This window comes from Blennius ocellaris (assembly GCF_963422515.1).
Source record: "Blennius ocellaris genome assembly, chromosome: 2".
Taxonomy (NCBI): Eukaryota; Metazoa; Chordata; class Actinopteri; order Blenniiformes; family Blenniidae; genus Blennius; species Blennius ocellaris.
The window spans coordinates 33,073,809-33,088,808 of NC_137651.1; the positions used below are offsets into that span (position 1 = coordinate 33,073,809).

Here is a 15,000-nt window from a genome sequence, read left to right on the forward strand (position 1 = left end):
TTTCCAGTTAAAAAGTGAATTTCAGTGTGATGAACTAGTCTACAAAAACTAAGCTAGAAGCACTTTTTACGACATTCTGCAATTTTAATGCTTTTCAGAGACCCTGACCCTAACCCTAACCCAAACAGACTTTATCCTATCAATTATTTGAGATTCGTGTTGATTTATACCAACTTTACCATGTGTGACTTTAGTATTCTCATCATTTTAAAAAGTTAGAATATCCCTCTTTAATGAGTTTGCATGTCCTCCTTATGCGAGTTGAGTTTTTTCTGAACAGAATGACTGAAGGCTGTAAACTACTTTGTCTTCCTTCGCTCAGCTTTGTTTGCTTTCATCTCTTCAGATTCATAAAAAAATATATCCGTCACGTTTAAAAATAACTATATCATTTGTATTTTTATCTTTTTTTTAACCAGTAAAGTACTTGCTTGTTATCCAATAAAAAATGTGCAGCTGAACTCTCCCAAACAGGAAATAAAAATAGTTCAAAGACCATCAAAGGTACGTTTTTGGTCCGTTGGTCTCTGCCATGCAGAGCATCAGGACAGATTACCGACGACATGGCCGCCGCCACAGAAAGCCATTACTTAGCATGAGAAGGCTGCAGTTAAGATTATCAGCAGGCCTTCAGGCCGAAGGGATTTGTTTCCGCAAGAGCCGCGGTGCAGCGCGTTAGCCAGCGGGAGGATCTGGGACAGCAACGGTTAAATCCACCATCGGGAAAACTCGAGGCGCGAAGCAAACGCACAGTTCCAGTTGATTTGACGGGAAAAAGTCTGTTTGAACATTTTCTTTTCCAGTTTTATTAAAAGCATCACGCTTCTATTTAGCTTGTCCAACAGCTCGTCTTTCATTCTCCGCCTCATTTATGGCCACATTTTCTGTTTCCAGCAGTTCCAGAGATTTATGTCTACGTCTTCAGCTCCTGAAATCTCCTCCAGCTGATTCCCCGAGTCCCTCCTGTCTCCTAGCAGTCCCTCCTGTCTCCTAGCAGTCCTTCCTGTCTCCTAACAGTCCCTCTTGTCTCATAGCAGCCCCTCCCGTCTCCTATCAGTCCCTCCTGTCTCCTAGCAGTCCTTCCTGTCTCCTAACAGTCCCTCCCGTCTCCTATCAGTCCCTCCTGTCTCCTAGCAGTCCCTCCTGTCTCCTAGCAGTCCCTCCTGTCTCCTAACAGTCCCCCCTGTCTCCTAACAGTCCCTCCCGTCTCCTATCAGTCCCTCCTGTCTCCTAGCAGTCCTTCCTGTCTCCTAACAGTCCCCCCTGTCTCCTAACAGTCCCTCCCGTCTCCTATCAGTCCCTCCTGTCTCCTAGCAGTCCCTCCTGTCTCCTAGCAGTCCTTCCTGTCTCCTAACAGTCCCCCCTGTCTCATAACAGTCCCTCCCGTCTCATAACAGTCCCTCCTGTCTCCTATCAGTCCCTCCCGTCTCCTATCAGTCCCTCCTGTCTCCTAATCGTCCCTCCCGTCTCCTAACAGTCCCTCCTGTCTCCTAACAGTCCCTCCCGTCTCCTAACAGTCCCTCCCGTCTCCTAACAGTCCCTCCCGTCTCCTAACAGTCCCTCCCATCTCCTATCAGTCCCTCCCATCTCCTATCAGTCCCTCCTGTCTACTAACAGTCCCTCTTGTCTCCTAACAGTCCCTCCTGTCTCCTAACAGTCCCTCCTGTCTCCTATCAGTCCCTCCTATCTCCTAACAGTCCCTCTTGTCTCCTAACAGTCCCTCCTGTCTCCTATCAGTCCCTCCTATCTCCTATCAGTCCCTCCTATCTCCTATCAGTCCCTCATATCTCCTAACTGTCCCTCTTGTCCGCTACTCTTTGATGTGCAGGTTCTCTCTTGGTGAGGAAAGCCTCACGGGTTGGGCTCTGCCTCCACGTCCTCCACCACCTCCTGCTACTCCACCTACACCACCTCCACCGCCTCCTGCTCCTACTGCTCCTCCGTCCACCTGGACTCCGCCGGGTCTCATGTGACCCTGCTCTTGGTGTGAAACGCGAAACTCTCCGACGTGTAACGAGCCGCTTCCATTCCGATTGTGGTTCGGACCGACGGCGGCGGAGCGGGACGTGGCCTCGTCTTCCTTGCGCCGAGGAGCCCGACGGCGTCTCTCGGTTCAGAATCAGCCGCCCTTCACGAAAAACAAACAAGACTCCCGGAGGATTCTGGCAACGTCCTCGGCAAAAAAAGTCTTAAAACAGACGCTGCTTTCCTTTTCCGGAGGGAGACGGTGGACGGGCAGAGCCCAGATTATAGGTTCCGTGGAGAATGTGGCCGGCTGCTGTAGCGTGGGGGAGGGGGGCAGGGCGGTCGTCCTCGGGGACCCGCTCGCCTACTTAGCAAGGGGGGGGGGGGGGGGGGGGGGGGGCGTCCTCGGGGACCCGCTCGCCCACTTTGACCTGAAAAGCTCATTTTCCTCTCCTGGAAATCCCGAACGAACGTCTTCCAAACTGCAAGCTAATGCAAACTCCTGGCAGCGCCGCTGGTTCGACCTCGCTTCCCCTGACCCCTGACCCCTGACCCACATCGCCGAGGGTCCCATAACCCCAACCCTAAACCTAACATGGTACAGTTTGCTGAATATTAAACTTGTACATTACTGGTAATCACAGTATCCTCCGTTTGGATACTAGAGATCAGAGAAGAGGGGACAGACGTCCCGCCTTCCCAATGCTTTCAAGGGCCTTCGAGGGCCTCAAGGATTGATACCGGTACAACATTTCACTCATTATTCAGTGGTGCTTGAAGTGCGTCTGTCCTTTGAAAGACATTAGTGGTCAGTGGTTATTTCAGGAAAACAGCTTAAAGCGTCTTCAGTCCAGAATCACGTTCCAGCTGCGTCTCGGGACTTTCACTTTGTTAACAACAGATCAAAAGACACAGAAGCTTTACGAGGAAAATCCGTCCGACAAAAGAGCAGAAGCGCCAGTGACAACAGTTCCTTCAGTCACTTGTGGGCCGGTGGAGTTTTCCTCCTGGTCAACAAGAGGAGTGAAGAGCGTTTCCTTGAGTTCCACCACAGTCTGAGACCGGCTCGGAAATAAGACATAAACACGCTGGTGAAGCAAAAACTAAACTTTTTTGAAAGCAATTTTCCATTTGTTGTTGCAGCAGCTTCCGGTGCAACAACAACAAAAAACTACTGGGGGTATTTGTACCCATGTTTTTACAAAAACAGGATTTTTGTTCTCTCCTTTACAAAAACAAAAGTCTTCATTGATACCAACTGGTCCACAGCTGCTGTGAGCCGCCGGACCTGTAGGGGGCAGTGTGGCGAGGAGCATGAAGCCACAACAGCCCATCAGAATCCTGGGGAAAAAAAAGTGTTTCTAAATCTCCACTGAGGCCCGGGGCTTTCAGGAATCGTCCTTTGTGCTGCTCATATAGGCGTTTATGTGTAAACGTAGGAAATGGCACAGTTTTTTTAAATCACACAACTTTTCACACTTTCACATGGTTCTTATTTCTTCCCAAAAACATTGTCTCGAAAGGTTTTTTGCCCCAAATCCAGCTTGTTACACTGAGATCTGATCATTTAATGATCCTCTACTAATGAGCAGCAGACAGGAGGATATCCTGAGCCCCCGTTTAATCATAGAACTATATAACTAGACTGCAGACCCTGCAAAGCCAACATTTGATCTCCAGCCTCGACCAGCACGACTTTGCAGACGTGAACAAAACCTCACAATAAACAACAAAAACGTGGGATCAGCTGTTGCAAAAAGTAACATAAAGGCATATAAATCTGAATATTTTACTTACGGTTCCCACATTTGCTTTATTAGAGGTTTGGCAGCGAATCCAGCGTTGCTCTGGACGATGTTGTGAAAACTCTCCTCCTGGAGCGACGTGGAAAACTTCCTGTTGTAGATTCCCTTCAAAAATAAAATGAATCCACTGGATCCTCTCAGGCTCAGATGAAGGCAGTAAAAATCTACTACTCTGCTCGTTGATGTGATCAATAACTGCTTCTGGAGTGTTTTGCTGTATCCTCGTTTACACCTGTGTCACCAGGTGAAAAAACAGAGCCTGCTGCTTGTGGGCGGGGCAAAGGGAGGGTCTACCTGGATTGGGGTTGGCTAAAAACCCTGGTGAGGATGCAGAGGGTTTGTTTTCTGATTCGCTGCTTGGAGCAAACAAGATGTAGAAAAAAATTTAAAAAGCCGGAGAACCAGACGTCGGACTTTATTCACCTCAGGAGTGACATTTCCAGGTATGAAGACCATTATTACTGGAGGAAAGTCCATTTTGTACGGAAGCATATTGCATTCACATGAAAAAATTAAAATCGACTCTGTTTTTTGAATTAATGACATAATTATCTCAGAACCATTTTTTTTCTTCAGAAAACTGTATCTCATAAATTCAGAAAAAACAGCCAATTTTTAAAATAATTTATTTTATCACATAATTATGAGATAATTATGTCATTAATGCAGAAAAACAGCCAATTTTGTATTTCTTCAGAAAACAGTATCTCATAAATTCAGAAAAACAGCCATTTTTTCCTAATAATTAATTTTATGCCATAAATCTGAGATAATTATGTCAATTCAGAAAAACAGAGCCAATTTTTTCTAATAATTTATTTTATCATATAAATCTGAGATAATTATGTCAATTCAGAAAAACAGCCAATTTTTTTAAATTTCTTCAGAAAACTATCTCATAAATTCAGAAAAACAGCCAATTTTTAAAATAATTTATTTTATCACATAATTATGAGATAATTATGTCATTAATGCAGAAAAACCGCCAATTATTTTCTCTCCAGAAAACAGTATTTCATAAATTCAGAACCGTGTGTGTGTGTGTGTGTGTGTGTGTGTGACGATGTACTGTGATAAAGTAAAGGACACCCAGCGAGGAGCTATAATATATGGTATTTTATTTCAGTAAAGAAATTGACAAGCACTCATCAATCGACATATTAAAACATTTGCGCCGCCTGTGCAAAGTCGCACGACGGCTCCTTAAAATAAATACTTCTGAAGAGGAAAGAATGCAGACAGATTATGTGAGGCTCCAACCACACGGACAAACAAATTATCCAAATGTTCAAGAGAAGAGATGGGTCTGAAAAATGTCCCAAAGTCAACCCCGACTCTCCAACAACAACGACAACAAAAAAAAAAAAAAAAAAAAAAAAGCGTTTGTATAAAACAGGTAGGTACTTTTTAAAAATACAGAATCTTACAAAAAGTTTTGATCCCCTAACTTCTTTAAATCACTGGAAAATATCAGCTGGTATTATGACAAGAAATCAGGAGTTTTTTTTTTTTTTTTTTTTTTTTTAAATCTCCACCATGTAGAATAAGAAAAAAAGACAGAATGTGCTTCTGCATTTTTTTTTTTTTTTTTTTGACATTAGTATTCACATACATCATGAGTGTACTGGAGCATCAAAGTCTGATGGAGCTGCTTGCGATGGAGGCGGCAGGCCACGCCTCTTCGTCGCTTTGTGTGTGTGTGTGTGTGTGTGTGTGTGTGTGTGTGTGTGTGTGTGTGCAGACGAAGGAGCAGGCGCTGCGTACGTAAATCAGCACACGTCACAGCCGAGTGTTCATTGTCTTTATAGGTTAAATCACCGACAGCGTTCACATTTTATCGAATATATATATATAAAAAAAAACAAAACAAGGAAGAAACTTTCAAATGGTCCCAAAAAAAAAAAAAAGACAGGATATCCATGAACAGGAGGTTTCAAGATAACAGGTTACAGTACAAAAGGTGGTCCAGGTGGTCGCACATGAAGCATGCATGTGTTCATCGTCGCCCTCGTCGCCCCCGACAACCCCCATGCCAAGACATACTGTATAAAAAGGCCACATGGCTTTTCCTTCACTCCTAAATGCTGGCGTCCTTCTCCTCCTCCTCCTCCTCCTCCTCCTCCTCCTTGTCTACTCCGCCCAACCCGAAGGTACTTTTCTCTCCTCGGCCAATCATCAACCAGCTTTACGGCCGGCGAGAGTTTGTCTGGGAAGAAGAGGCGGATCTTCCAGCGACGAAGATGTACAAAATGCCGACGCCAACAACACCGATCGAAGAAACGGGAAGTCATTGGAAGATCGAGGGGTTTCTTTTTAATCAGGGACTCCATTTTGTAAAAGGATTTCTAATTTATTCTGGACTTCCATTTTAAAAAAAACCACACTAAATTTACTTTCAGGCCACGTTTACACGTATCCGGGGTTTTACAAAAATGTATATTTCTGTATAATCTTGATTGACACGGAACCTACATGTCCTCCTGGTTCAGAGCTGCTATGAGCATCCAGACCTGTAGGGGGCAGTGTAACGAGACGCATGAAGCCACGATCACGATCAGGGCTATTTTTGTTTAAGTCAGGTGGGAAAAAAAACACTTTGGGCTGGTTTTTATTGGAGTGGTCATGTTCCAAGATGCGATTGGGCTGGAAACTGTCAATCTGATCTGGCAACACGACGCCAGTCGGTCCCAGAAAAAACAAAAACAAAAACAAAAAACATGGCGTTGAGGTAAATGGCCTCGTTTACGTGAAAATGCAAAGAAAGGTTCAGTTAAAAACCGGGGTTACGTGTCAACGTGGCCTCTGTTCTATCAAGAAATGTCAATTGTTCCGACTTTAAGATTCAAATATTGACTTTATTTCCTCATTTTCAGCAAAATATCAATCAAGTTGACCTTCTTTTACTGTAATTTTGTTTCTCGATTAAAAAAAAAAAAAAAAAAAAAAAGTACCTCAACGCTCAATCGCGACACGGCTGGTTAAAACTTGCGTAAAAAAGATCAGCATGGTAGATTTATCTCAAGACTTAAAATGTTTTTCGTTCACAGCCGCATGAAGTGGAAAACATCGGCTAGCCAGTTAGCTTAGCATCAACTCAAAACGGTAAAACTCCAGGTCTGTGTGGAGAATTCAGAGACGGCCGGGGGAAACTTTTTTAATCTTTAAACTTCCACGCGGACTTCGTCGTTCCCGCTCTTTTCACAGCTACGCTAAGCAAACAATGTTTTCTTGGGAGTTTCACGGACGTCGGAGGCGTTTTCTTTTTCCCCGTCTCTCGGCGGCCATGTTTACCGAACTCGCCGCCGTTTGAGCCGCAAAGTTCTCACCTGAAAACTGCAGGAATTGATCGTTTGTGTTCACAAGAGCCGGGCGAGTCGCTCTCAGCAGGACCGCGTGTGTGTGTGTGTGTGTGTGTGTGTGTGTGTGTGTGTGTGTGCGTGCGTGCGTGTGTGCGTGCGTGCGTGCGTGTGTTTTCAGGGATCAGTCCGCCGCGTAAACAAAAGGCTGAGCTCCGCCTCTTTCATCGATCTGAACGGCTTCCAACCTCCTTCCTCTTCTCCTCTCAGTGCAGCGGCTCCACCCTTCCTTCTCATTTTATGTATTTTTTTTTTTTTACCTTTTCCATAGTCTTCAACATCTGTACTGCAGAAAATAACAACAACAACAACAACAACAAAAGTATAACTTAAAATAAACTCTCTAGGCACTGTTTGATTTCCAAGGCTTTTTGTCGTAGACTGTGATAAAAAGGGTCAACAAACGAATAGAAAAACGATCAGAAAAGAAACGGCGGCCAGAATCCTTCGCCTCCAGCCGGGCCGACTCGCCTCACGCTCTGCGACGGAGAGGCGGCGAGGGCGGAGAGTCTCGAAAGGGGAGGGCGTGACGACGTCCTCCAGGTAAAGAGCGAGTTCCAGTCTCTACCCTCCCCCTCCCCCTCCCCCTCCTCCTCCTAAGCCATGATCTTCTGCGGGATCTCTATCGACGCCTTGACGAAGATGCAGTTGTCTCGGATGTAGTTCCTCTTCTTGATCTCCTCGTGCGAGATGAACTTGGGGTAGCCGAACCCCAGGGTGCTCTCGTCCAGCGAGTTGCGGCTGCTGCAGGGCTTCTGGAAGTTCTTCCAGTTGGGGTCGGGGTTGAAGGTCTCGGTGATGTGCTGCGGCTTGGAGAGCGACGGGTCGCTCTGGTCCAGGATGGAGAAGGTCACCTTGTAGGAGAAGGGCCACTCCAGCAGGTTGTCGTACTCGCCGGGCAGCACGCGGATGTAGACCGACAGGTGCGAGCCCTCGCCGCTGCCGTTGCCGTTGAGGAAGGCCGACACCTGCAGCTTGTAGCCGTAGCGGTGGGTGTAGAACGGCGGGCTGAAGAACTCGTGGTTGCTCCGCAGCTTGGCCTCCTGCAGCTTGCGCGAGTAGTCGCTGAGCTTCCAGATGAGGACGCCGTCGTGGCTGACCGACAGCTCCTCCATTTCCCGCCGCAGCTCCAGGATCTCCTGCCGCTGGCGACCCACCAGGTTGCACATCATGGTGAGGTGGGACTTGGTGGTGTCCTCCAGGTGACGGCCGATCGCCAGCTTGGGGCACTGCGGGGGGTCAACACACAGACGGGCTCGTCTTAGAAACCACGAAGGTACAGTTACAGTATATAGTCTTTCGCAATCTGTCGCTTTGGTGTCAGATCGTTCCTGGTCTACTTCATTTATTCTGCTCCCGTTGGCAGGATTTACCCCAAAAAACCGCGACTCCCACAGCCTCCGTTTAGTCTAAAACTCGGCCTGTAGCGACGCGTCGACGACTCGGTTCTAAAGGATCGTCAACGTCAAATCCGTAAGTCGCCGAGTGACCAGAACCAACCGAGACTCGTCTCCAACCGGCTCTCAGGCTCAGCGGCAACCCGCCGCCCCACATGAGGTGCGGGACGACTTTGAAATGGCCAGAAGCGTCAAGCTACAGCTACTAGCAGTCTTTGCGCGATGGAGCTAGCATAGCACAGCAGCACCACCTCCATGTGGAGCGTTTGAAGCGGAGGCGTCCCGTTGTCACTCGTGACGCCGGAGAACAGAAGGAAGTAACGCTACCGTCGCCAACGTTCGTTAAATTAATTTAGCAAACGTGAGCTTGAGCTCCGCGCACTTTGGTGGAGCTAGCTAACAGCTGTGTTTAGCTAACGTTAGCTAGGAATAGCATATAATCCTGGCATGAATGGTAACGGCGGCTGGCTTACGGCTAACAGAACGCGGCTATCTCGCCACGACTGCCACCAAAGTGTAGCGCTGCTAGCTACGGTAGCGAGCGGACTGTCGTAACATTACACGCAACCATTTGCCAATTTATGATTAGTGTTAGCTCAGTCGCACAGAGAAACACATTATTAGACCGATGTTGGCTAGCAAAACACAGCGAGAAGCTTAAACGTGCTTCACACTCATAAGAAAGCAGATGAATGCTGGGAAGGTAGAGGCGAGTTGTGGAAACACCATTTTCTCTCTCTCTCTCTCTGCACCATCTGTAAATAGAAGACACATCCAGTCTTCCTCCGAGGCTCGGGGTCTGAACCAGCCGGCAGCAGAGCCGCACTTCTTCTTTAAAAATAGAGACAAGCTACAGTAGAAGTCCTGCGCTCATTAAAACGCTGCCTGAAGGCTGGGATGTGTACGTCTAAGCAGGAGGGACTGGGGACGCTGGACACGGGGACAAAGGATGTTTACGTCTAAGCAGGAGGGACTGGGGACGCTGGACACGGGGACAAAGGATGTGTATGTCTAAGCAGGAGGGACTGGGGACGCTGGACACGGGGACAAAGGATGTTTACGTCTAAGCAGGAGGGACTGGGGACGCTGGACACGGGGACAAAGGATGTGTATGTCTAAGCAGGAGGGACTGGGGACGCTGGACACGGGGACAAATAGGCGATTCTATAGGACGGAGCGTCCCGGCCGTACCCGGTGTTTGCAGCCGGCGTCCTTGAAGGGACAGAGGACGAGCGCGCTGCCGCAGTTGTCCTTCACGTGGTTGGCCAGGTCCTCGCGGGCGATGTTGGGCGTCCCGCACTGGTTGGGGCACTGGACCGGGAAGCGGGGGCAGTGGTACTGGTGGTTCTGCACAACACACACACACACACACACATTAGAGACCAACCGGAGCAGAAAGGTCTTCCAAGTTCAGAAAAAACCCACAATTGAAGACATTTTTCATGAGTCACACTTTGATTTGTGTTTTGTTTTTTTTGGTTTGGTTATATTGAGAAACTAATAATCATAACAGTCCCTCCCGTCTCCTATCAGTCCCTCCTATCAGTCCCTCCTATCAGTCCCTCCTATCTCCTCATAGTCCCTCCTATCAGTCCCTACCGTCTCCTATCAGTCCCTCCTATCAGTCCCTAACGTCTCCTAACAGTCCCTCCTAACTTCTAAGAGTCCCTCCCGTCTCCTAACAGTCCCTCCCGTCTCCTCATAGTCCCTCCTATCAGTCCCTACCGTCTCCTATCTGTCCCTCCTATCTCCTCATAGTCCCTCCTATCAGTCCCTCCCGTCTCCTATCAGTCCCTCCTATCTTCTAAGAGTCCCTCCCGTCTCCCATCAGTCCCTACCGTCTCCTATCAGTCCCTCCTACCAGTCCCTACCGTCTCCTATCAGTCCCTCCTACCAGTCCCTACCGTCTCCTATCAGTCCCTACCGTCTCCTAATAGTCCCTCCTATCAGTCCCTCCCGTCTCCTAATAGTCCCTCCCGTCTGGCTCCATGTGTGGAGGGGGACAGGAGGAGGCGGTGCTCAGCAGGGGTCCGGAGGGAGGGGGGGAGGGATGGGGGACACCCACCTGGATGGTGTCGAAGACAAACTCCTTGCCGCAGTACTTGCAGGGCTGCGTGCGTTTGGGACACTCGGCCATGCTGTGCTGCGACAGCAGGCGACGCATCATCCTGGCGCCACACTTGTTCTCGCAGTAAACGCTCTCCTGAGGACACACCCCCTGGTGGTTCTGCAGGACACACACACACACACACACACACACACACACACACACACACACACACACACACACACACACACACACACACACACACACACACACACACACACACACACACACACACACACACACACACACACACACACACACACACACACACACACACACACACACACACACACACATTAGGGCTGCTCAATTAATGGCATTTTAATCGCGATTACGATTTTGGCTCCAGACGATCTCAAAATTCAGAAAATCGAGGAAAAACGATCCCGGCGCTCACAACTTAGCGCCAAAATTCTGAATGTATGGTTTCTTACGTGTGCTCACCGTTGATATACTTAATATAAACTAACATATATTGATGATGACAATAACGGCGTGTTCCACCAGTTCTTTAGGTTCCGTGTCATTTTAGAGCTAAGTCATGCTAACGGCCGCTATTAGCATTACTTAGCTTTAAGTACTTAGCTTAGTTAAACTAAAATCCGAGTGTGGAGGTTTTATCTGACTTTCACATCTACTTTACCTACAAACCGCTCAGTTTGACATCTTTTCTACCAAAACATGTTTATAGAAAGAAGAAAGGGATTTGTTGTGAAGGAGCCTTGTAATGAATACGTCTTGTATTTGACCCCAAACCACTAAACGTAGGGACAAAACGAACGAAGTGGGATTAACGTGGATTAAAAGGTGCAGCTTTAATGTGTCGCGCCGGAGAGAAACTAAGAAACTGAGTCGTCGGGGAAAAAAAACTAAAATCCATGAAAGACCCAGTCAAAGATGATTTTCCCTTCAGTCATTAGCCCCGCCCACTGCCTTCCACAAAGACGCCTTTCAGGTATGGTGGTGGGTGGGGGTGTGGGTGGTGTGTGGGTGTGTGGGTGTGTGTGGGTGTGTGGGTATGTGGGTGTGTGGGTGTGTGGGTGTGTGGGTGTGTGGGTGGTGTGTGGGTGTGTGGGTATGTGGGTGTGTGGGTGTGTGGGTGTGTGGGTGTGTGGGTATGTGGGTGTGTGGGTGTGTGGGTGTGTGGGTGTGTGGGTGTGTGTGTGGGTGTGTGGGTGTGTGGGTGTGTGGGTGCTGTGTGGGTGTGTGGGTGGTGTGTGGGTGGTGTGTGGGTGTGTGGGTGGTGTGTGGGTGTGTGTGTGGGTGTGTGGGTGTGTGGGTGGTGTGTGGGTGTGTGGGTGTGTGTGTGGGTGTGTGGGTGTGTGGGTGGTGTGTGGGTGTGTGGGTGTGTGGGTGGTGTGTGGGTGTGTGGGTGTGTGGGTGGTGTGTGGGTGTGTGGGTGGTGTGTGGGTGTGTGGGTGTGTGGGTGTGTGGGTGTGTGGGTGTGTGGGTGTGTGGGTGTGTGGGTGGTGTGTGGGTGTGTGGGTGTGTGGGTGTGTGGGTGTGTGGGTGGTGTGTGGGTGTGTGGGTGTGTGGGTGTGTGGGTGTGTGGGTGGTGTGTGGGTGTGTGGGTGTGTGGGTGTGTGGGTGGTGTGTGGGTGTGTGGGTGTGTGGGTGGTGTGTGGGTGTGTGGGTGGTGTGTGGGTGTGGGTGGTGTGTGGGTGGTGTGTGGGTGTGGGTGGTGTGTGGGTGTGTGGGTGTGTGGGTGTGTGGGTGGTGTGTGGGTGTGGGTGGTGTGTGGGTGTGTGGGTGTGTGGGTGGTGTGTGGGTGGTGTGTGGGTGTGGGTGGTGTGTGGGTGGTGTGTGGGTGTGTGGGTGGTGTGTGGGGGTGGGGGGGGGGGGTGTTCTCACCTCGTAGGCCTCCCCGGTGAACTCGCTGCCACAGAACTCACACTTGACCTTGCGCTTGGGACAGTCGTGCTGCAGGTGGTCGGGAAGGTCGCGGCGCGTCAACTTGACGGAGCAGCGGTTGGGGCACGGGATGACGTTGAAGGCGCAGGTGGAGAAGTGGCCCTGAGGGGGGAGGAGCCACAACGTCAGGGAGGGAGGTGAGGAAGAGGAAGAGGAGGAAGAGGAAGAGGAGGTGGAAGAGGAGGAGGAAGAGGAGGAAGAGGAAGAGGAGGAAGAAGAGGAGGAGGAAGAAGAGGAGGAGGAGTCATGGTGGTCAGTGCCTCACCTGCAGCTGCTTCATCTGGCCCGTCCAGCGACAGCCCTCCTCACTGTGGATGCAGCGGATTGGAAGCGCCAGGATCTGCTGCTCCAGCTCCGGGTCCGGGTAGATCTGGGGGGGCGGAGCAGAACCACGTCAGGGTGGAGGCAGAACCAGGTCAGAACCAGGTCAGAACCAGGTCAGAACCAGGTCAGTGAGGAGGTTAAAACTGGCGTCTCCTAAATCTACAACTCGTACGACACAATTACTAAAAACACAGAAGTCGCCTCGCAGGACAGGAACTCGCTAAACTCTCCGCCAACTCTGACTCATGTACAAACTGCATACGAAACAACTGTGACTCATGTACAAACTGCATACGAAACAACTCTGACTCATGTACAAACTGCATACGAAACAACTGTGACTCATGTACAAACTGCATACGAAACAACTGTGACTCATGTACAAACTGCATATGAAACAACTGTGACTCATGTACAAACTGCATACGAAACAACTGTGACTCATGTACAAACTGCATACGAAACAACTCTGACTCATGTACAAACTGCATACGAAACAACTGTGACTCATGTACAAACTGCATACGAAACAACTCTGACTCATGTACAAACTGCATACGAAACAACTGTGACTCATGTACAAACTGCATACGAAACAACTGTGACTCATGTACAAACTGCATACGAAACAACTGTGACTCATGTACAAACAGCATACGAAACAACTCTGACTCATGTACAAACTGCATACGAAACAACTGTGACTCATGTACAAACTGCATATGAAACAACTGTGACTCATGTACAAACTGCATATGAAACAACTGTGACTCATGTACAAACTGCATACGAAACAACTGTGACTCATGTACAAACTGCATATGAAACAACTGTGACTCATGTACAAACTGCATATGAAACAACTGTGACTCATGTACAAACTGCATATGAAACAACTCTGACTCATGTACAAACTGCATACGAAACAACTGTGACTCATGTACAAACTGCATACGAAACAACTGTGACTCATGTACAAACTGCATACGAAACAACTGTGACTCATGTACAAACTGCATACGAAACAACTGTGACTCATGTACAAACTGCATACGAAACAACTGTGACTCATGTACAAACTGCATACGAAACAACTGTGACTCATGTACAAACTGCATACGAAACAACTGTGACTCATGTACAAACTGCATATGAAACAACTGTGACTCATGTACAAACTGCATACGAAACAACTGTGACTCATGTACAAACTGCATACGAAACAACTGTGACTCATGTACAAACTGCATACGAAACAACTGTGACTCATGTACAAACTACATACGAAACAACTCTGACTCATGTACAAACTGCATACGAAACAACTGTGACTCATGTACAAACTGCATATGAAACAACTGTGACTCATGTACAAACTGCATATGAAACAACTGTGACTCATGTACAAACTGCATATGAAACAACTGTGACTCATGTACAAACTGCATATGAAACAACTGTGACTCATGTACAAACTGCATATGAAACAACTGTGACTCATGTACAAACTGCATATGAAACAACTGTGACTCATGTACAAACTGCATATGAAACAACTCTGACTCATGTACAAACTGCATATGAAACAACTCTGACTCATGTACAAACTGCATACGAAACAACTGTGACTCATGTACAAACTGCATATGAAACAACTGTGACTCATGTACAAACTGCATATGAAACAACTGTGACTCATGTACAAACTGCATATGAAACAACTGTGACTCATGTACAAACTGCATATGAAACAACTGTGACTCATGTACAAACTGCATATGAAACAACTGTGACTCATGTACAAACTGCATATGAAACAACTGTGACTCATGTACAAACTGCATATGAAACAACTCTGACTCATGTACAAACTGCATATGAAACAACTCTGACTCATGTACAAACTGCATACGAAACAACTGTGACTCATGTACAAACTGCATATGAAACAACTGTGACTCATGTACAAACTGCATATGAAACAACTGTGACTCATGTACAAACTGCATATGAAACAACTCTGACTCATGTACAAACTGCATATGAAACAACTGTGACTCATGTACAAACTGCATACGAAACAACTGTGACTCATGTACAAACTGCATACGAAACAACTGTGACTCATGTACAAA

General features: G+C 47.9%; 1 protein-coding gene across 1 annotated transcript in view; it reads right to left on the reverse strand.

Moving 5' to 3' along the window:
• Nucleotides 1-7,722: 7,722 nt before the first annotated feature.
• traf4a (tnf receptor-associated factor 4a) overlaps nucleotides 7,723-15,000 on the reverse strand; it is a gene marked incomplete at both ends in the record, with an annotated part of 35,878 nt that continues 28,600 nt past the window's right edge. Inside the window, 5 exons of the mRNA XM_080514609.1 lie at nucleotides 7,723-8,355; nucleotides 9,715-9,870; nucleotides 10,589-10,750; nucleotides 12,482-12,643; nucleotides 12,807-12,911. Coding sequence (XP_080370735.1) covers nucleotides 7,723-8,355; nucleotides 9,715-9,870; nucleotides 10,589-10,750; nucleotides 12,482-12,643; nucleotides 12,807-12,911 — 1,218 coding nt within the window. The remainder of the gene's footprint in view (nucleotides 8,356-9,714; nucleotides 9,871-10,588; nucleotides 10,751-12,481; nucleotides 12,644-12,806; nucleotides 12,912-15,000) is intronic.